The sequence below is a fragment of the Schistosoma haematobium genome, chromosome 1, assembly GCF_000699445.3.
Source record: "Schistosoma haematobium chromosome 1, whole genome shotgun sequence".
Classification (NCBI taxonomy): Eukaryota; Metazoa; Platyhelminthes; class Trematoda; order Strigeidida; family Schistosomatidae; genus Schistosoma; species Schistosoma haematobium.
This window is the reverse complement of record NC_067196.1, coordinates 15548892-15570266: the sequence shown is the minus strand read 5'-3', so window position 1 is coordinate 15570266 and position 21375 is coordinate 15548892. Positions and strand designations below refer to the sequence as shown.

General features: G+C 34.8%; 1 protein-coding gene across 1 annotated transcript in view; it reads right to left on the bottom strand.

The window, feature by feature from the left end:
• MS3_00003536 (uncharacterized protein) overlaps window positions 1–14502 on the bottom strand; it is a 104465-nt gene extending 89963 nt beyond the window's left edge. Inside the window, exons 1-9 of the mRNA XM_051211360.1 lie at window positions 13605–14502; window positions 13285–13568; window positions 13148–13252; window positions 10739–11003; window positions 10461–10654; window positions 8020–8169; window positions 5334–5603; window positions 2745–2820; window positions 871–986 (exon numbers count right to left, since the gene is read on the bottom strand). Coding sequence (XP_051073255.1) covers window positions 871–986; window positions 2745–2820; window positions 5334–5603; window positions 8020–8169; window positions 10461–10654; window positions 10739–11003; window positions 13148–13252; window positions 13285–13568; window positions 13605–13626 — 1482 coding nt within the window. The 5' untranslated portion in view covers window positions 13627–14502. The remainder of the gene's footprint in view (window positions 1–870; window positions 987–2744; window positions 2821–5333; window positions 5604–8019; window positions 8170–10460; window positions 10655–10738; window positions 11004–13147; window positions 13253–13284; window positions 13569–13604) is intronic.
• Between the last annotated feature and the right edge of the window lie 6873 nt (window positions 14503–21375).

The window sequence follows — 21375 nt, the reverse complement described above, 5'->3', positions numbered from 1 at the left end:
ATCTTTCTTTCAAATTTAAGCTTCGGTTCGTTATTTTCGATGACAGCTTGTGTAAATTATTCGCCTTCTTAACCAGATTCATGGATGTTTTAAGTGGGCTATTACACATAGCACTACAATCATCAGTTTCTCTTCAGTTGACAAATATTTGCTTGTACTTGGAACTCAATTGAGAAAGAATTCTGGTCGTTTATTGTTTACAATTTATGCAGTGTATGTTTCAAAGTATTCACACTCATCATTTATTGAAACTTTTTAAACATTGTTACAAACCTCTTTAGCAAAATTAATTGGACTATTTTTCACACTTTCAACTAGTTCACTCTTAAGAGTTAGTCAAAAGAGGGTGGCCGTCTTTATAAAAAAAAAACCAATACTTTAAAGGCATAAGACACTGTACCAGATAAGAATGTGGTTTTAAAAAATGTAAGCGAGTGACATACGAACCAATCTTAGTCACTAGCTACTACGGGACTATGACTCTTGATATTATTCCATAGCCCTGTGGATTAGACGCTAGAGCCAAAGATTCTCTAAGAAAATTAACTGCTCCAATTCTGATCCTCAAGCAATACCCCAGTCCATACACATGATAACGACGATTACAATTCATTTAATTTATACACTGATGTTTATAAGCATGAAAACTATAATTATATTATCAGGCTGAAATCTAATTTATTTCATGTTGATATTTAACATTGTTTTGCTGTCATAGTGGCTAATTTGTCCCTCCCCCCCTTTATCTACTGAAAATATCGTTTCATTTGGATGATTTATTTTTTGGTTTCTATCTACAATAAGTAGATAAGCTATAACAAAATCAGTCAAAAATGCATTAAAATATTCTGACAAATGAAGTCGACTTACTGATTTTACATCATCGAGAGGTTTGTCAAGTGTTGGGGACTTACGAACCTTATCAAGAAACAATTCACCTGTTGGGGATGAACGATTGGGTGGTGGATCTGATTGAGGTAAGTGACCTGAAAAATTAACGTATTACGCAATCCTGGTAAGAAACTTGAACCGCATGTTAATAGAGATTACTGTGACAACTTTCAAGCAATTACCGAGGATAATCATGAAACATTGATTATCATAGACGAGAGTAAAATACTGTAAATCATTGTATTTAATTAAAACTTCAGAGTAATGTGAAGCAAGAAACCTTTGTGATTATTAGCTGAGTTGAACATTTAAGGAAATAACGTTACGCTACTTACTAGGATTAAGTAGTATGATACAATCTCACGAATTATAAGGCTTGAAGAAGAATCCCTAGTCCTTCATTGATTTAATTCCCTCAGTGAACTCTTCAATCATAACTTAATTCTAAATTACTAATTAACCGATGACAAACTAAACTATCATGTTATAGATCAGTAATATTGCTTTTTGAGGTTAGTTTCTCATACACTTTATTTCAATGAATGGAAGAGGGAAAAATTTTATGAATTACAGGTAAATCTTGTACCAATCAACAATTGATTTTATGAATAAAATTGATACATACGATTGTCAAAAAATCTGGATCATTTAATTTACGCGTTTACACTACCTTTAAAACCTGTGATGTACTGCTCTTTAATATCGTTTATTATTACGATTGATTTTGCTACCATTAGTTACCAACAGATTAGTGATGAAACAAGTTTAGTAAGTCCAGATTTAAGTTAACCACTTTGATTCAAACTCATTAGTTTCATATTGGCTTATGATAAATATTTGTAAGATTATCATACTATTCGGATGCCCTTTAAATCATGAGTTTAACAACAGGTTTCACCAGGATAAAATAGACCATCTTCATTATATTGTAAATAAGAATTAATTTTTTATAGGGCAATACTAAAATCCCTAGAGGTAAACATCCCTAGTTAATCTACAATATGATTATTTGTAAAGATTGCACTAGAATGAGTCTCAAAAAGATTGGCAAATTTCCCACTGTTATTATTTGCCAATAGCCTAGGATTTAATCGTATGTAAATGGAAAGTGAAACTGTTGGCTTTGTCAGAATTAAATACCACTCAATCATATTCACAAGAAACAACAGTGAAACTTAACTACATTCTAATTTCATTTTCACTGTGTTTAGTTTCATTGTAGTGCGTGATAAGAAAACATATGTAATTCTCTTCATATCTTGTATCACAACATAACTGGCTGTTGGGCTTAAACTTACTTCTTATGATCAAAACTAGTCATAGGATAGTAATCATAATTGAGTAACTAATAAACCATCTATTTAATACATATATTAAATAAACTCCTGAGATAAAGTAATTGAAAAAATCAATATAAACTAGGAATCTACTTGTTGTTCAAGTTTAATAATTAAGAGCCGATAGAACAATACAAATCCTTTATTAATAATTTTTCAGATCAACTAAACAATTCACCTTAGAAGAAGTAATGCAACAGTTGATGACATGTTAATGTAAATCAAAATTATATTGTATATACTTGAACGTTAAAGAGTCAAATGATATAACGTCATTTAATAGTACACTTAACAGTTCTCACTTAGTAAATTTAGATGAGAAATGAAATAAATATGACCCAAATGGTGAGTAAGTAATTACGACTAATAATATTTTCTCTTTTTTGTATTGAACATGTTCATCCTTACATTTTTATTATATATATACATATTACACATTGTCGTCTATTTTAAGTCACAATAAAACAGGATATATGAAAGTGGTGAACAAAACAAAAAGAGAGAATATTTGCTTACTGAATTGATTATTCAAGCTGATCAGATTACGATCTAATTCAGGATTTAATTCTTGATTTCCATTAATCGGTGGTACCTGATAAATTTAACAAAAAAAACCGTACGAATTACAAGGATAACCAATATTGTTTGAATGTGGTAAAGTATCGAACTAAGATAAGTTATAGGAAGAATGGAAAATAAACAAGTTGTACGCTGAAAATAAACAGTTAGACAATCATTTAAAAGTTTTATGTTTACAAAGATTTGAACCTAGACAGAAACAAATCCATTGTAATAGCACCTTGACATAAACTCTGCTAGACAGAAGTATATACTAAAAAATTGATTAAACTACCCTATATTACTGATACAATGATGTTAAAGTAAGATGAACTGGAATTTGTTGAGTTACTTTATATAAAAACCATGGTGAATGAGGTTAAATTCTGTAACAATGTACGTAATTTAAAGAAATCAGTTGAAGTTATTCGTAATGCTTTCAATGTTCACTGAGTGTAACGTAACTAGTATTTTCTGTTATTTTTCTATTCAGCTATTGAGTGGGTGATGCATACTACAGTGTAATTCTTATTTTAAAAAAAACTTATTTCAAGTAGTAACTTTCAGTGTATTTGTGTTTTTTTTATTCACCAAGTTCGGCTTTGATACACTTGATATGCTCATAAAATGCAGACTTAGATAATTCCGACCGAGAAGTCCACAAGCGATTCGCTATTACTGATATGTTATGTCATCATATAAGTAGTCTAATTGTAGTCATGATTTTAATAAGACTATTAGTTTCAGAAGTTGGGTTTTTTTAATGATTTTTAGAAAAAGAACAAGCAAAATGAGACTCAAAGGGTTAAATGATATCATTTGAGTCAAAGATGAAAACAAACCAAAACTACAACAAAAAATAATATCAGATATGGATGGTGGCTAGTGGTGTAATCCAGCAAGCGTGTTTTGTCTTATTTGGCACTCGTCGGCTGTTATAACTGGATCCGAATTGACGTTTACTCTGGAACTCGAACCCAGTACCGTTTGCTTCAAATATCACCGCGTTATCGACTTAGCTACTGATTCCATATATCCATTAGCTTGTGCAATGAAGTGAAGTTTTACTCATTTTGGTATTGTTTTTTTGAATCTTCTCATTGATGTTTAGGTTTCCTAATGATCAATCTGTTTTGGCATCTTTGCATCCTGTGTAGTATTGCCTCGATATTGTCTTAAGTCACAAGGATTATAAGCAGAGATCCTTGTGACTTAAGACAGTATCAAGACAATCTACATTGGATGAAATCACGAACTAATAATAAAAATAATAAATGATTACATAACTTAGGGAATTCAGGTAAAATCAACTGAATGAATAGAAGTCAGCGGTTTGATAAAAAAATGAGATTACATAATCATAATTGTCTCATGACAGTTATTTTTGTCGCAACAAAGCAGTAATTTCCACACTTTCATTCTATATACACAGACTAATTTGGAAAGGTTTGTTAATTAATGGGTTTTGTAAAACCAAATATGGTGTTTGTTAATTATTTTAAAAGACGTCGAATACATCCATCCAGTAATCGCTATCGATCGAGTGTTGGACGCTTGTATATGTGAATATTTTGTTCTTTTAATAAATATTTAGTAATATAAACCAAATCTCGTTGAGTTATGGGTTAGCTCTCTATTAGTACAACTGTAGTTGTTTTGTAAATTTTTCTCTAAAATTTCATCCCCTCTTAAACGGTGGACAACCAAAGCCAAGTTCTCTAGCTGACAGTTTAGCGTTTATTATAATTAAGGATGCGTTTTTTTCTCCATAATTCATGATAAATATCTTAAGATATCAATATTCCAGTATTTATATCATATCTATTGAATGTAGCTTATTTAATTTAACGTGTACATAATGTTAATAATGTTTAGAATGTCAAACGTCTTCTATACATCTTAAACAATGGAGTTTCCTCATCATCAACATTATCGTCAATAAGACTAATCGGGTTGTACTTGATCAAAGTATCATCATCACTAGTATTATACCAACCCGATAATTTCGAAGGATTAGGGGGATTTCCAAAGTGAATATATTCACTACCAATATATTGAGAATTATTTACATAATTACAGTGAAATATCACTACACTAAAACCGTAAGTGGATACATTCCTCACTGCACTACATAGTTAATTGTCGTTGAATCAATATAAACTCAGACCTTTTGTGGGGAAAAAAAGAAGAGAGAAAGCAGAAAGTAAAAGAGAACAACAATGATCAAATGAGAAAATCCCTTTCATATTAGTAACATTTACTAATCATGATTAAGTAGTCTAACTAATTCAACTAAAGATAAACTTGATTAAACATCTTAAATAAGAACTTTCGTCTAAATTTGATCGAATAGTATCACAGTATTTGGGCGCCGAGTTAATGTGAGACATTTCAAAGAGCAAGACATCATTAAATCAGAAAAATTTTTAAATAAAACAAAAATGATTAATTGAGTTTAGACATTTAAACATACAGAAAAACATCTTTCTATAGATAAATAGTTCCAAAACTTTCTACCAAAAATTCATAGTAACATACTCCACTTACAATATCAGAAGAATATTGATGTGTAACATTAGAATTTTCATGGATATTATCATGACAATTATTTTCTAATTTATTATCCAAACAATTAAGATATGATTTATGACAGTCACTATGATCGTTTATATTTGAACACATTTTATTTTGTATATTGATTAGATGATTATCAGATGGACATTTATTCTCAACTGAATGATCATTTATTGAATTATTTGTTGATGTATATTTAAACATACATTTACCTAGATAAGGTTGATCACCAGTATCTGGAACCTTCAAGAGAAAAAAAAGAAAAACGAGAGAGAGAGACAAAAGGACAAAACAATACAGTACAAATGAAAAATAAATTTTAAGAACAAAACAACAACAACAACATAAGTTATTATATGTGAAAATTATATTTGAAATAATCTCAGCGATTGAAATTTAAAATAATTCCAACGTTTCGTCCAGCTAACTTGTTTGAACTTCTTCAGGGTAATAATAACCAAAATCAAAATCATCAAAGAAATATATATATATACTTTTTAACAATCAAAACTATACTGTATTAAATCAATCATATTTGGATGTTGATTTTTGTAAAATAGGATAACATGAGTCAGTTTACATCGTAATCATGTGAAAAACAACAATATAACTTTAAGATAAATCTGTTATATACAATGTGTATTGTATAATATGAAATGAGCGCAATAACAATAATAGGGATATTGTATAACTAAACAAACTTAATTCATTTGCAAAACTTGAAACATAATGCTACAAATGATATAGATTGAACAAAGACAAACATGAATTAAATTTTTTTTCCTAATCAATTATGAAAAACGATCACTAATTTTACAATATCAACTATTTATAATGGTGTAACAACATTGAAATCTAATTCCACTATTGTATCATTGAAATTTATTTAAGTTGATAAATTTGAAACTATATTTCGACAGTTGAATTCATGAATTGATCTAAGCTAGATTATTATTGAAAATCTAGAAACATTGAACGGTCGTTTCGTTCGCGCAATTTCGTGGATTGGTTCAGGTTAAACATTAAGACCGTTGGATGCTGGCTCAGTGGCGCAGTAGGATAAGCGTTCGTGCGCCAGACTCTGGGTTAGAATCCCGCGAGCGGGATCGTCCCACAATAGAACGAAAGGGCCTTCCAGTGATTCCAGGTTTTCAATGGTGATCTAACATCAATCGGTTCATGATCTTAATCAAAAACTTAACAATCTCCACAACCCCTATATACTGATAATTTGATTTAGTTACTAACTAAAAGCTCCCGATTAATGAACGATCAATCTATATGTAGAGTGATTTCCAAAAATAAACAACCAAACCTAATCAAAATAATTTTTTTTAACTTTTTTCCCACAATATCTCACTAGTATTTTTCATTACATAAAGTTGTATTATAACTCAAATAAACCTGCTGTATGTACGGCTTGAAAACAAAGCTATTTCTAAAACCATGTATTACCAGACAGACAATTAGGCAAAAATTAAAGTAACACGATGAGTCATAATTAAATTAGTCGAATTTTATATTGGCCAATTATATTACAGAATAAAATGATAAGCCGTTGATTTTATCGACCCAAAGGGATAGAAAAATCATCCAGGTAGTGTAAAATATTGGAATAAACATGCTAGTGACAAAATAAAAACCTAAGATGTGAACAATGTTGACAAGGCTCTAACTATTAGTACACTTTTAACAAGAAGTAGAATTAAATGGTTAACATTTGCTTCATTAGTCATTTGTCTAGGATTTGAAATTCTCACAATAACTGACAGAATACTTAGTCACACTATTATAACGAAGTAATAAAAACATGCTTAAACAAAATCTAGGATTCTAGCGACGATCTTAAGCCATTTCTCTTCTTGTCAAATAATTATGAAATGAAGTCAAACCAATCACATAGATATCGAGGATTTTGTTCTAGCTAATTAAAACGAATTTTCCACTTTCAGAGTAAAGGGATCTGTACATTGTTTAAGTAAGATTTAGCTCATCGTTATTTTACTTATCTAAAGAATTCTAATGAAATATTGTTTAGAGCAATTAAAGCTGATTCATAAATCATGAAATATCATCATTTCCACTGGTAGTAGTACAACTGATGAGAAGAACAACCGGAGCTTCGATGATTTTCAGTGTTACTATATTGATGGTTACTGAATTATGGCTTTAATCGCTAGTTTGACTTTATTTTTGATCAAACTGTCACCAAGGTTGACTAGGGAATTTCAGGGTACTTTACATACTGAAAGATTATCATATCGAATAAAACTAGTTAGTATTATATTGAAATATTTTACAGGGAAAGAAACAGTTAAGTAAATAATTGCGATGATACAATTAGGATTTCGATAATAAAGAAGGAATAAATAGTTAATTTGAATTATTTTGGTTCTATGCGGGAAAAAAAAGTTGTAAATCCATACTTCCAGAGAAGTGCATCTAAGTTGTAGCTAAACATATTCCTAAACTATTTATTAACGGTCAAGTATAAACTCCTATTCAGAGAATTTCGTAGTCGGTTTGGAGCGGTGAAACACTGGTTATGTCTAATGCACACTGACTTACGATTATAGATAATCCATATTACAAAATATTATAGCAAGAAATCTATTAAAGACCCAATCGTAGTACAATACAAAAAGTAAATATTACTTACTTGGTGAACATAAGATGAGTTACGTCGTGGTTTTGATAAACATGAACCAACCAAGCCCAATTTCTCATCAATTTTATGAAACGCTAATTGCTGTTCTAATTCAAAATGTTTTAAACATGCGCGAGCTAATTCCTCAGATTTTAAATGAAGCTACCAATTTTTGAAAACATAAATGAAATATTAAATAAATGTGGTTACGTAAGCACAACAGTTTAATCATTTATATTACGTTAATATGTGACCTGACAAGACAAAACAGTATGACTATATCCCACCCAATACTGAGTACAAATATTCATTATAGTAAACCAGGTCAAAAAGAAATTATGAATTGTAATTGGTTAAAACTAAACAACAGAAAAAGGTGAGATTATTAGCCCTATTATATCAAGTGTTCTGCCGTTCTAAAAACATGCTTACAGAGCACCGGGGAACGGTCATTATAAGAAGAATTAATAGATATACGTATAGAAAGAAAACTTCTTAATGTTCGATGAGAATAATACAAAAGACTGATTAAGTTGAGTTGAATTGTGTTCATAGTTTTATGTTCCCTGTTTAGTATTACAAACTAATATTGCTAAGAGGTAGTTTGAATCATTACGATTAAAATTAGGTCATCTGATGTAACACAACAATACATCTTATTCGGTATTAACTAACCAGTGAGAAAGTATGACTGAATTGATTATGTGTCAATTTTTTGAAGCGACTTCTAGTTTCCCAACCACAAAAATTGATAAATTAATGGACGAGTATCGACAAATTCTACCTTAACGTTAAACTAATAGTATTCATTTGCAGATAATGGTCACGTATATCCGCTGACAGATTTCTGGGGCGACAGATAGTTAGTAACAGGAATCTTACTGAGTCGTTAAAACAAAAAAAATGTTTAGTGTCAATGGTTACAATAAGCAATAATCAACCCTACGTGGTTGCTTTTTGATTTAACTAGATTTGAAAGGGAATTATTTATTAAATCACCATTGAGAAAGTTGTCACGATTTGACAAATGATTTTAAAGAACTTTGCAATACGATCTCATCTAAGAACTATGAGCATTATACAGAAGAGAAACAATTGTGATATTATTAACAAAGCACGGAACAACCAAAGAGTACGTGCTGAAAAAATATATAACTAGCGTAGATCGATAATATACACCTATAGTTGTTAAGGTTAACCCAAATCAGTATTAATATGACTCGTAGTGGTTGCCAAGGCAAATATTGTGACCTTTCATGCCCTAGTATTATTTTGAACCCCTTAACATAGTATACAACAGGTAATTCATACATATTCCTAATGGTTCCTATCGTGTACTGTGGTATGTACTTATTCTATTGTCATTCCTTGAGATAATAGCTTTCTTGTAAAGCCCTGTCTCTTTTCTTTGGATTCACCTGCGATTGTTGTCCTTAGAATTGCTGTTATGCATTAGCCATACAATTTGTCCAAATCAATTAGATTCGCTCTCGTATTAAAAGTATCCCCTATCGTTCATGTTTGAACCGAACCTATATAAATAGTAGCAGCGGTTACTCAAAAAATGTAAAATTGGTGTTTTAAAGGTAACAATTTTTGGTCATTGACAAAGTTAGATGATTAATGAAACATTTGATGAATATTTGAACACTGCATAATTATGCAAGACGGCTTCAGGTAAAATATCACATCATATAAAATATAACACCTTTCCAGTAAAAAAACCATAACTACAGAAAAATGGAACAAAAACAACATTGACTTTTCAGATATAAACTGTATTAAAGTGTTAGCAAAACAAATTTACATGACAATATTAGAATACATAAGCACATTTCTAGAATTAGAGACTTTTGGGTCAAACTTATTGGTAGCCTTTTGCCTGCTTCCGCTTAAAAAAAACAATACATAGTAAAATGCCAATGGTACAATTCAGTCCTACAACGTGTATACAAGAATACACATCAGATGGAGAATAAGTAATTAATGTTTGTTTAATCACGTAAGTAAGCAATCCAAGGCTTCGGTATGAACTGTTATTTAAGCGCTAAATAGTACACTAAATGGTAAGCACATACGGATTATCGCAAACTATAATACTTAACACAAACCAATGTAGATATATTTGGGATGGGTTTATTTAACAATCAGATAATGAAGTGACTAGTGAAGAAGATTGAATTTCTAGTGTTCAAATCAAAGTCGATTCAGTATATAACCTAATGTAATTTTCAGCTAAACTGTAAATGACTTCTAGTAAATCATATATAGTTTTTTAGACTATCTAGAGACTCAACTTAACTGAATGTGACAGCTCTAAAAAGATGCGAAGTTTCTAAAAGAAAATAAATAGATTATTCGACTAATAAAAAGGATTTGAGTTTATATTTATGTGAATGTCCACTCAAATAAGTAGCAAAACAATCAATTAAAAATCAGTGAAAACTTATTACCAATTTATCCTTAGCATGTAATTCTTCTTCTAAATGAGAAATTAAATCACTCTCCAACTTTCTTTTGTGTAAAGTTTCACTTAGCTGAGATTGTTCATGTGACAGATCTTTTTTCAACAGCGAGTTTTTCGTCTCTACTTCTTTTAATTGACTTTCATACGTGTTTAACTTGTTTAAATATCTCGATATTTCAACTGAAAATAAAAAAGTGAATATGCCGATTAAATCTTATTATTCATTTGATAAAAAGTAAATTCTAACAATCTTTACGACCTCACCTTGAGAGAATCGTTGTTCTGCTACTTGTCTTTCAAATGGAAGAACTTCTCTGTTATCCAGTAAAATAAGTGAACATAAATGAAATATTATAAATATTCGACAAAGTGACTGAGCGTCAAATTTTTCAATGGTATTTCGCACTGCAGCTTCATCACTACTAGAGCTGTTATTAGTATTTATTATAAGTTGGTTAACCGCTGGATTGCCTTCAAATGTGAAAACTGTGAGATTAGACAGAGATCTCAAGTATGTTATTTGATGAAGCTGTAAATAGAAAGGTAGAAATCAGCAGAAGTATCATAGATTATTGAATCACCACAAACAAAATATCTGGAAGGATGCTTATGTCCAAATAAAACAAATTTATCACTGAATTAATAGTCACTTAAAAACCAAATAACCTGTCAGAATGAATCTAATGTCAAAGTGAATTACTAATACGGGAAAATTGGCCCGACCTCATATCATAAACATGGTACTATTAAAGCCCTTGAACTCTAAGTATCCAAGAAAACCCTAGCGAAACTCAAAGATTTCTTATATTTATCAGATACTGTTAAATCTGTGTATACATCAATCACTCATAAACAGCATAAAGTCAGGTACATATGTGCATCGGTTCAAGGTTGTGGATACGTAACAAGCGCCTACCAAGCAATCCACTGGTAAAATGTATAGCTTGTTATGGGACATATTAGTCGTAAAAGTAAGGACATCACTTGTCCACATAAGTCAGATCCACTAGATAAGGTTTGAAGCATTAGACGAAGCAGCACAGAAGTGACACCACTGTAAGTTTACTACAGCAGATGAAGGCATATAACGTTACCAACACCAATATGGCCAAAATCATTCAGTAGCCTTAACTTTTTTACGTTAAGTAGAGATAAGAATAAGGGTTTTAGTCATACCAGTCAAGAATCTATACATAACAAAATCTAACATCGGTAAATCTTGATTTCTGTGATTTTCTCAATTTCTAATCAGTTAATATCTTAAGAAAGTGCTCAAATGTTACTCATGCAAACGACCTAGAAGTCATGGACTCGAGTTTTGTTAGAATATAGATTGAGATACAAGTAGAATATTAGTTGCTTTATCTGTATCGACGAAAGAATAAGAAAGTCTAGCTCATGTGGACTTATTTAGGCAGATTAAAAATAGGGATGGCCAGAAGAAAGACGAGTATGACCACCGTCCCATCTTTTCAGCAGCAACAGAAAAGTACCTAATAATTCAAGTAGAGAAACGTATATTGGCTCCTGGCAGAAAAATCGACATACAACCAACTAGACCAAGTCAATAAAGCTCCAACGAGTCAACACTGTGAGACATAACATTGACTACAACTCTAGAAAAGACTGAAGTGTGAATAGGTTAAAATCAGGAAAGGAGAATAAGATTAGATACCACAAATAAACAGAAGCCAAAGACTTGGCACTGTGAGGAGTAAGTCATCTCTATAAAGTCTTAAGGCGGAGAATCGAAACCTGAAGTTTGTCTTAAGAACAGTATTCAACATTCAATAAACGAATCATACTTCACAGGCTAGAAGGTTTATGGGATATTACGCCAAACCACACACTCAAAATAATATAGAACCCGACTACTCAAGGAGGTATTTCTGTACACGTATCGCAGGAACGTTATTCCATCATATGAGTAAAAACTGAAACAGTGAGCAGTTTTTGCCATAAAAACTGTCGTTTGCTAACCGTAAGGAAAATCGAGCCTTTAAAGTCTCTAACTCTTGATCACGACGGACTCATGATCACCAGCCAGGTGATCACGTACTTAGGTAACTATTTGCCTAATAAACAAGTGACTATCCTATTCTCCTGTCCTCATTGACATTGTTATATACTGATAATGTCGAAATAAAGTGATACAAAACGAACAAAAGCGTCAAAAATATCTGAACAAATTAACAAGATGACACAGCATTTGGCAAATTTCAGTTAATATATCAAACCACATGCTGCACATCAAGACAAAATTTAAGAAGCGTTGAATAGTCCCGAGTCACTCTTATCAGAGTGATTTGTATCATTACTAGTGAAGACTTGAAAACCACGTTAATGTTAGCTGGAAGTTTTAGAGCTATTTGAACTATACAAAGTGTCCAGCTACATAGATGACTTGGCATTCATCACACTGTATGCAATATTCGTTCAGCTAAAACACCAATATGGCACACAAGCAATAACGACGCGACCGTAATTTATTGATGATCTTTAAGCAACGTTAAAATGACCTTGGAATGTCCACTTATTTACTACGGTTAGATGAGGGTTATAGATTAATATGACGGATGAGGATTAAGATTTAAATTGACGGTTAGGAATAAATTTTGCTACTTGGTACATTTCCCCCCGTTAATTCAAAGTATAACCGTTCTTAGAACTTACAGTATCAATTTGATTGTAGTGAAAGTGGATTGTTTTCAGCTTCGGTAACCGTTTAGGCAGCCATTTAGGAATGGATGTAATTTGATTGTTATTAACTTTCAGTACCTGCAAAATGAAAGTATGAAAAGCAGACGTACCAAGAGATTTGACAAGGATTGGATGCCATTAAGGGACACGAGACAATTATGTGAGAGGTTCAAAACAGTCAACTGACAAAGCGTTGACAAACCACTGATTTTGCAAATACGATTGTATGAAAGATTCAACTGTCTCAACTCACAAAACTGTTCCAAGTTCTCTATCTTTTCAATTTTATAATCGTTGCTCTTGTTAGACAGATTAATAGCATACGCTCGTACTGGATCTTTCGATGTTTTTTTCATGAGCAAATTGGGTGTTATATACTGTACAAACGAATGATCTTATGACTTGAAGTGAAGTGAAAATTAAAACCTACCTTTTGAACTGCTCACTGCCATACTGAGACACTTGTCATATTTAGAATGAATAAGCCTACACGACACGTGACTTTCCGCCCACGGTTAACAACTAAGTAACCAACAAGGAGATAAAATACATAAACGCTGTGCGCTGGAAAATTGCAGAAGAGCGAATCTGTGAGATTTGACAAACTATTAATATATTAGACAAGTAGCTCGACAATTCAGATAATAATATAGGTGAGGCATTCGACAACGACATCCAAGAATTTCATAGTACGCTCTGACCTAATGACCTAGAGTGCAATAAGGAATATGTATCTAAACAAGCTCAAAAACGACAGAATTTGTTTCAGTTTTCGAACACGAACCTACGTATTTACTATTTCTCCAATATATCCAATATCTTTGTCATGAACTTGTATGGCCCAATCGATTAATGTGAGCTCTCTGCTCATTGTTTCGTTACGATCCCAGGTATTTGATTATGTCCAATGGATGATAGTGTAGTCATACTACTACACTGATTCTAGTCGACCGAACAGTTGTTTTAAGAGTTTTATATCCTGTACTTGAGTGACTGTTTTGTTTTATAGGTGAAGGGCTTCTGAATACCATGAACCATAACATTAGCATGCATGTGGTTGAGATATGTGTAAATATTAAGGTAACAGTTAGAGTGCCAAGTAAAGATGCCCGCTTCAAGAATAACAAAGAAATTCATGATTTGGTAATGTGTAAGAAGACCGAACTAAAATAATAACAGGGGAAACAGAGATGATAAACAGCTACTGATATGCGGGAATGAAAACCGTTGCAATTTGCAGTGATTCACATTTATCACGAGAACACGACTGGTTTAATAAAAACAATTATTATCATAACCAACTGTACCAGTGCTTGTTTTAATGTGCTTTTGTTTGACTGTGCTAATGACAGCTATATTGTGCTTCCATTCTTATTCTCACACTTTGATTGTGACTTCGCGCGAATTCGGTTACGTTCTGTAACCAAGCTTGTATCCTGGCACGATCTCGGTATCCTTTCGATGCCACGAGATCGCCAGCAAATATATCTCGATTTGGTCCATTAACTGGCTTCTGATATTTGGCTTCTCGGAGATTTTATGGGTTTCTTTAGTTACGTTCAACCTACTCCTTCTGATTTATTTGGCACGTGTTTCTTGGTAGCGGTGTTCATAGTTAATCTCAACTCGACGCCACGCTACAACTGGTGAGCCGTATTTTGGAACACGCCTCAACCTCTGGTCGAATCTTCCAAAGAAGCCAATTCGGTGAGTTTATAGTTTATCTATCCACGTATGTCGTATATTTTCATATTACCTTTCAGTATATAATATACGCGACATGACGGATAACGATAAGAATAGTATTAATTTAATAGACTCACATGTATGTTTACCGAATCCTTGTCAATTTTTATTCGCGTGACGATGAATTCCACGCTTTATTCGAGAAATTTTCCCCTATTAACTATTCTCCTCGCTGACCCGGCTGCTTGGTACGGAATGCATTCACATACACATTAACGTCTACCTCCCAGTATCAAATGGTTAAGTTGAACGGTTTCACTGCCAACTTAAAAGTGCTCTACGAGCACACAAGAACGACAACTGGTACGAAACCTTATCGCTCGTCCCCTTAGGTATTCGAATGAGCTTGAAGGCAGATATACAATGTTCCGCCGCTGAACTGGTATACGGCACGACATTGCGTCTGTCCAGAGAATTCTTCACACCACGGAGCAGACCTAATTTCGGTAAATCAGACTACGTCCATCGACTGCCTGCATTTATGCGAACGCTGTCTCCGGTGTCAACTCGAATACAACATCGACAGGTCGCTCTTCCTCGATAGTTATCTACCTGTTCACATGTTTTCATACGAGTAGATTCGGTACGCAAACCTTGGCAACAACCTTACGAAGGCCCTTTTCACGTGATCGCTCGTCACGAAAAGACCTTCAAGGTTGATCAACATGGCCGCGCCGAGATCGTCAGCATTGATCGTCTCAAACCAGCACACGTCGATGACAGTGCCCTATCTGATACCCTGAGATTCAATGCTAGACCTATCAAACCTAGCGGGATCCTTAAATCTTCTTCAGGTCCCACGCTAGATAAATCTGAGACCTCATTCTCACGTCCCGGTCAACAGCACGCGTCATCTGCACCGTCTACGGACGAGACGACAGTCTCACGTCCAGATCAGCAGACCACGCCGCCCTTGACTTCGGATGAGATTGCAGGCTCACGCGACGCGAACGAGACTGCCGTCTCACGTTCCGGTCGCCGAGTACGGTTGCCCGTACACTTCCGCGATTAGCCTCACAGTCAACAACCGATACGGTGTAAGGTTATTCCTATACTACACGCATGCTACACTCTTCTCTTTTTTGATTTTTCTTTTTGTTTCCTGAGTCCACGCCTTCGACCATCTCCGTTTGGTAACGTCGACTTCAGTCAACTTTGGCGGAAGCTGGCCTGATCACCCACGCTCTTGTCAACGTACTCAGTCGACATTTTGGTTTCGAATGCTTGACATACGCTTGGTCTCGAACTTGGTCGTTATGGTCGCTACTGGTTCCTCGGCTCAACGTGGTTTCGTCCTACGTCTGCAGCGTTTCTGGTCCGGACCCCTACGAACGCAATCTTCAGATTCTGGATACAAACCACTCTGGTGTAGCATGCCAACTCAAGCAATAAATACAGCACATCGCTCCTGGTACCGTTCTCCAAAAAAGACCTTCGTTGGCAACTCGACAATCAACGATCGCTTTCCTGTTCGCCAATTCTTCCGTCCTACAATCGCTCGTCAGCCGATCAGTCCCACGATTTAAACCGCTACTTATCGAAAGTGTAAACCCTTTCTAGCGGGGGGCTCCTGTAGTGACTCACGTTTATCACGAGAACACGACTGGTTTAATAAAAACAATTATTATCATAACCAACTGTACCAGTGCTTGTTTTAATGTGCTGTTGTTTGACTGTGCTAATGACAGCTATATTGTGCTTCCATTCTTATTCTCACACTTTGATTGTGACTTCGCGCGAATTCGGTTACGTTCTGTAACCAAGCTTGTATCCTGGCACGATCTCGGTATCCTTTCGATGCCACGAGATCGCCAGCAAATATATCTCGATTTGGTCCATTAACTGGCTTCTGATATTTGGCTTCTCGGAGATTTTATGGGTTTCTTTAGTTACGTTCAACCTACTCCTTCTGATTTATTTGGCACGTGTTTCTTGGTAGCGGTGTTCATAGTTAATCTCAACTCGATGCCGCGCTACAAACTTATTAGACGTGCATTGCATAGTAATTTATTGGTGAGTGGTTGTTTGTCAAGTTTCTTTTTAAAGCTATTTACTGAAAGGATTTCGGTCACTTTGACTGTGAGAGCACTCCAAATGATGGATACTCTTAATAAGAAAAAGTTACAGGGTGTTTTGGTGTTCACTCTCCGATTAGTAATCTCTAGAATGTTGCCTCGTGAACCGTGATGGTGATGTTCTAGTGCCTCGGAAAGCCTAATGTGTTTAATATCATTATCAGATCACTTCTTATTCATAGAAAATAATCCCAGTTGCAGAAGTCTGTCCTCGTAAGATTCACGTGCAATCTCCACCAACCGCTTGGTTGCCAGTTTCTGTACTTGATCTAAGAGATTTATATCTCCTTCTCACCTATCTTTTCAGCTAATACCACTGATGCTATATCTACTACTACTCTGCGACTTCTCTTGATAGTTTTATTTCGGTGTGCTCTTGCGATATGATAACTAGGAGAGATGCATTTATATGATGATTAGAAGTATTCGAACTGTTGTATGAACCAGGAATTCCCGAAACAGTCCAATTTAAACCAAATAGAACTAAGTGAGCACAAAAATTTTTATTGTAGTTAGAATTCGAAATCAACCAGGAATCAAGCATCAAAACAATCATTATTTCATACGAACACCACAATTTATGTGCAAGATTCTATGTTTCATACGGCTGAGTGACAGAGAGACTACACTAAACATCAGTTTTTTGACAAACAAATTAAACTTAGTAGTCAAAGAACAATCATGTCGATTGGAAAAAAACTTGATCTGTCCATAAGTAATGTATAAATAATTCATGTTGTTGTAATTTTATTTAGCTTAGTGTACAATGTACTTTTGTGGTTTTTATTACCATACACTTCTCATTGTTTGCATGTTTCATGAGTGATTCAGAATATGCTAGTTGCTTCTATTAAATGGTCGATTCCTTTGTGCATATGATTCAAAAACGCATTTCATGTGCAAATGAGTGGTACACCTCCTGATTTTATTATATCTTGACCTCCCGTTATTGCTAATTATTCGCTCGTATTTCACCGTTCTCTGTCCAGGTAAATACTCGTGAAAAGGGATTTTCATATCATACACGAATTCGAATACTTTGTCCATATTTCTGAATAAAATTGATCTGTAGGTTTTTCCACTCTTTTCAATGTGATGGAGCTTACTTATGTTATTCGATGGGTATTACTTAATTATGTGACAACTTAATCTATGTAATCTCGCGTCGAATTCACTTCATTTGGTGACTTTCTAGTCTATTTAACTAAGACTTGGTTTCCAACCCATTGTGTTTACACATTTCACTCAGAAAATAGACAAAACGACAAAAACGACGAGTAATTACAATAGTTGAGTGAAATACAAATAAAGGGCAACACAGAAATGATAACTTTCGTCACCAATATTTTGAGCTTTTACAAACTTTACGACAAAACATCAATACCAATTTATTTTGTACTTCACACTATGTTATACCAACACTTAAACAGTACACAGCGATGTTATGAACGTCAATAAAAAAACGATAGAAATGCCAACTTCATTAGCATATATGTTTGTGCTTAACATTGCTTTTGATCGTCGCACATTTACTATCTAAAGAAACCAACCAATTCAAATGGAAAATCTGTAGCGTGGCGTCGAGTTGAGATTAACTATGAACACCGCTACCAAGAAACACGTGCCAAATAAATCAGAAGGCGTAGGTTGAACGTAACTAAAGAAACCCATAAAATCTCCGAGAAGCCAAATATCAGAAGCCAGTTAATGGACCAAATCGAGATATATTTGCTGGCGATCTCGTGGCATCGAAAGGATACCGAGATCGTGCCAGGATACAAGCTTGGTTACAGAACGTAACCGAATTCGCGCGAAGTCACAATCAAAGTGTGAGAATAAGAATGGAAGCACAATATAGCTGTCATTAGCACAGTCAAACAAAAGCACATTAAAACAAGCACTGGTACAGTTGGTTATGATAATAATTGTTTTTATTAAACCAGTCGTGTTCTCGTGATAAATGTGAGTCACTACAAACCAGTAAGGAGGAAACTCAGAGTGAGACTTGGAAAGTCATCCATATGTTGAGGAGCGTTATTGTGAGAAATTAGTTCCTCTGCTTACTCAATATTGATCTGATGAGGATCTGTATCTGTGTCCAGTAGAACTAGTGAGGTCAGTATCAATGTCAAAGACCTACAGGACTACATATTGTGGGGATTCGTTTACCGCTACAAACATTTATTGCATCTGGTAGGAATTCTTAATAGAGCACGTGAGTATGTTCAAACCATGAACAAATTTATATACTTACTTGCGCACGTCAACTATCATGGAGAAGCATACGCCGCCCACCAGTACTCTCCATCCAATACTGTCCCGAGCAATCCTCCCCAGTTTTTTCCAGTTTCTATTCATCCTTTTCATATCTGCTTCTAAGTTCCGACGCAGTGTGTTCTTCGATCTTCTTCATTTCCGTTTCCCTTCAGGATTCCAAGTTAGGGTTTGATTCGTGTTGCGGTTTGGTGATTTCCGTAAGGTATGTACTATCCACTTCCAATGTCTTTTCCCAATTTCCTCCTCAACTGGAAGTCGGTTTGTTCTCTCCCACAGAAGGGTGTTGCTGATGGTATCCGGACAACAGATAATGAGTATATTTTGCAGACAACTGTTTGTAAATACTTGTACCTTTGATTATAGCTGTAGTTGTTCTCCATGTTTCAGCTTCATACAACAGAACCATCATGACGTTCGTATTGAAGATTGTGACTTTGATATTGGTTGACAGCTGTTTTGAGTTCCATATGTTCTTTAACCGTAGGAATGCTGTCCTTACTTTGCCAATCCCTATCTTTAAATCAGCATCGGATCCTCCTTGTTCATTGATGATGCTTCCCAGGTACGTGAGAGCTACCACCTTACCCAGAGCTTCCCCATCAAGTATCATTAGACTGGTGCTCTCCATGTTGTATTTCAGGATCTTGATTGGCTTCTTGTGTATGTTGAGACTGGTTTCTTGACCTGCATTTGCTGGTGTGTATGGGATTGAAGCACCAGATCATCTGCGAAGTTCAAGTCGTCTAGTTGCATTCAAGCTGTCCAGTGTACTCAGCGCTTCCCGTCAGATGTGGTGGTTTTCATAGTCCAGTCAACCACCAGAAGAAAGAGAAAGGGTGAGAGTAAGCAACCTTGTCTGACTCTGGTCCTCACTTGGAATGCGTCTATCAGCTTTCATCCATGCACGACTTTGCAGTGTATTCCGTCATATGAATTACGGATGATGTTCACGATCTTCTCAGGTACATCATAATTTCGAAGACGTTTCCATAAAGACTTCTCATCCACAATGTCAAATGCTTTCTCATAGCAAAGAATATTGATGTATAGTGACGAGTTCCATTCAAACGATAATTCAACGATGACCGTAATGTATTGATTTGGTTTTCGCAAGATCGATCCTTCGGTCACTCAGCGTGTTGATCTTTATGTCTTGCGTCTACTCAATCTTTCATCTTGTTCAGCAACACTCTGTTGAAAACGTCTGCTGCTGCCGACAGTAGTGTGATGCCTGTGCAGTTCTCACATCTGCTCAGATCTCCTTTCTTTTGTATCGTGATGAGGTATCCTTCTTTCTGGTTTGTCGGGATTGTTCCTTCTTCCAAATCTTACTGCATGGAGTGTGAAGCATATTTTCAGTTACTTTTATGTCTAACTTTAGTGCTTTGGCCAGTATACTGTCAGGTCCTGCTGCTTTCTCAATCTTGATTTGTCTGATGGCCATCCTGATTCCTTCCGTCGTTGGTGAAGTGACATCTGTGGGAAGGTCTGTAGATGCTACTTCCATGTCCGTTGGGTTGAATGGAGCTGGCCTATTTAAGAGTCCCTAGTGTATTCTGTCTATCTGTCTCTCTGCTCTTGAATTTCAGTGATTATCTAGCCTTCCTTGTGTTTGACTCGTCCCTCTGGTTTACTATATTTCCCTGCTAGTTTCTTCGTTTTGTCATATAGTTTTTTCATATTTCCTTCTCTTGCAGCTTCATCCGCTATCGTTGCTAGCTCCTCCACGTATTCCTGCTTGTCAGCTTTAATGCACCCCATCACTTGTTTGTTTTTTCTTCAATGTATTCATCTTGTGCCTTGACTTTCCCTGTTCTTGCTTGGCTGTTGTTAATTACTGTCTTCTTGTTCTTCCCTACTTGAATCTTGTTCGTGGTTTGGATAGAGACATTATTTATGATGATGCTTCTTGCGGCCCAGCACCTCCTAGCACTCTGAAGTTAGTGCTTCTTTGATCCCCTTCCAGTTGTCTTCTTTAGTAGTTTCTTTTTCTTTGAATGGGTCCTGTAAGCCTTGGATCCTGTTGTTGGGAGTTATCTTAAATTCGTTGAGTTTGTCCGTATCTCGAAGGAAAGGTGTATTGGACCTTTGTAATACTGTTTT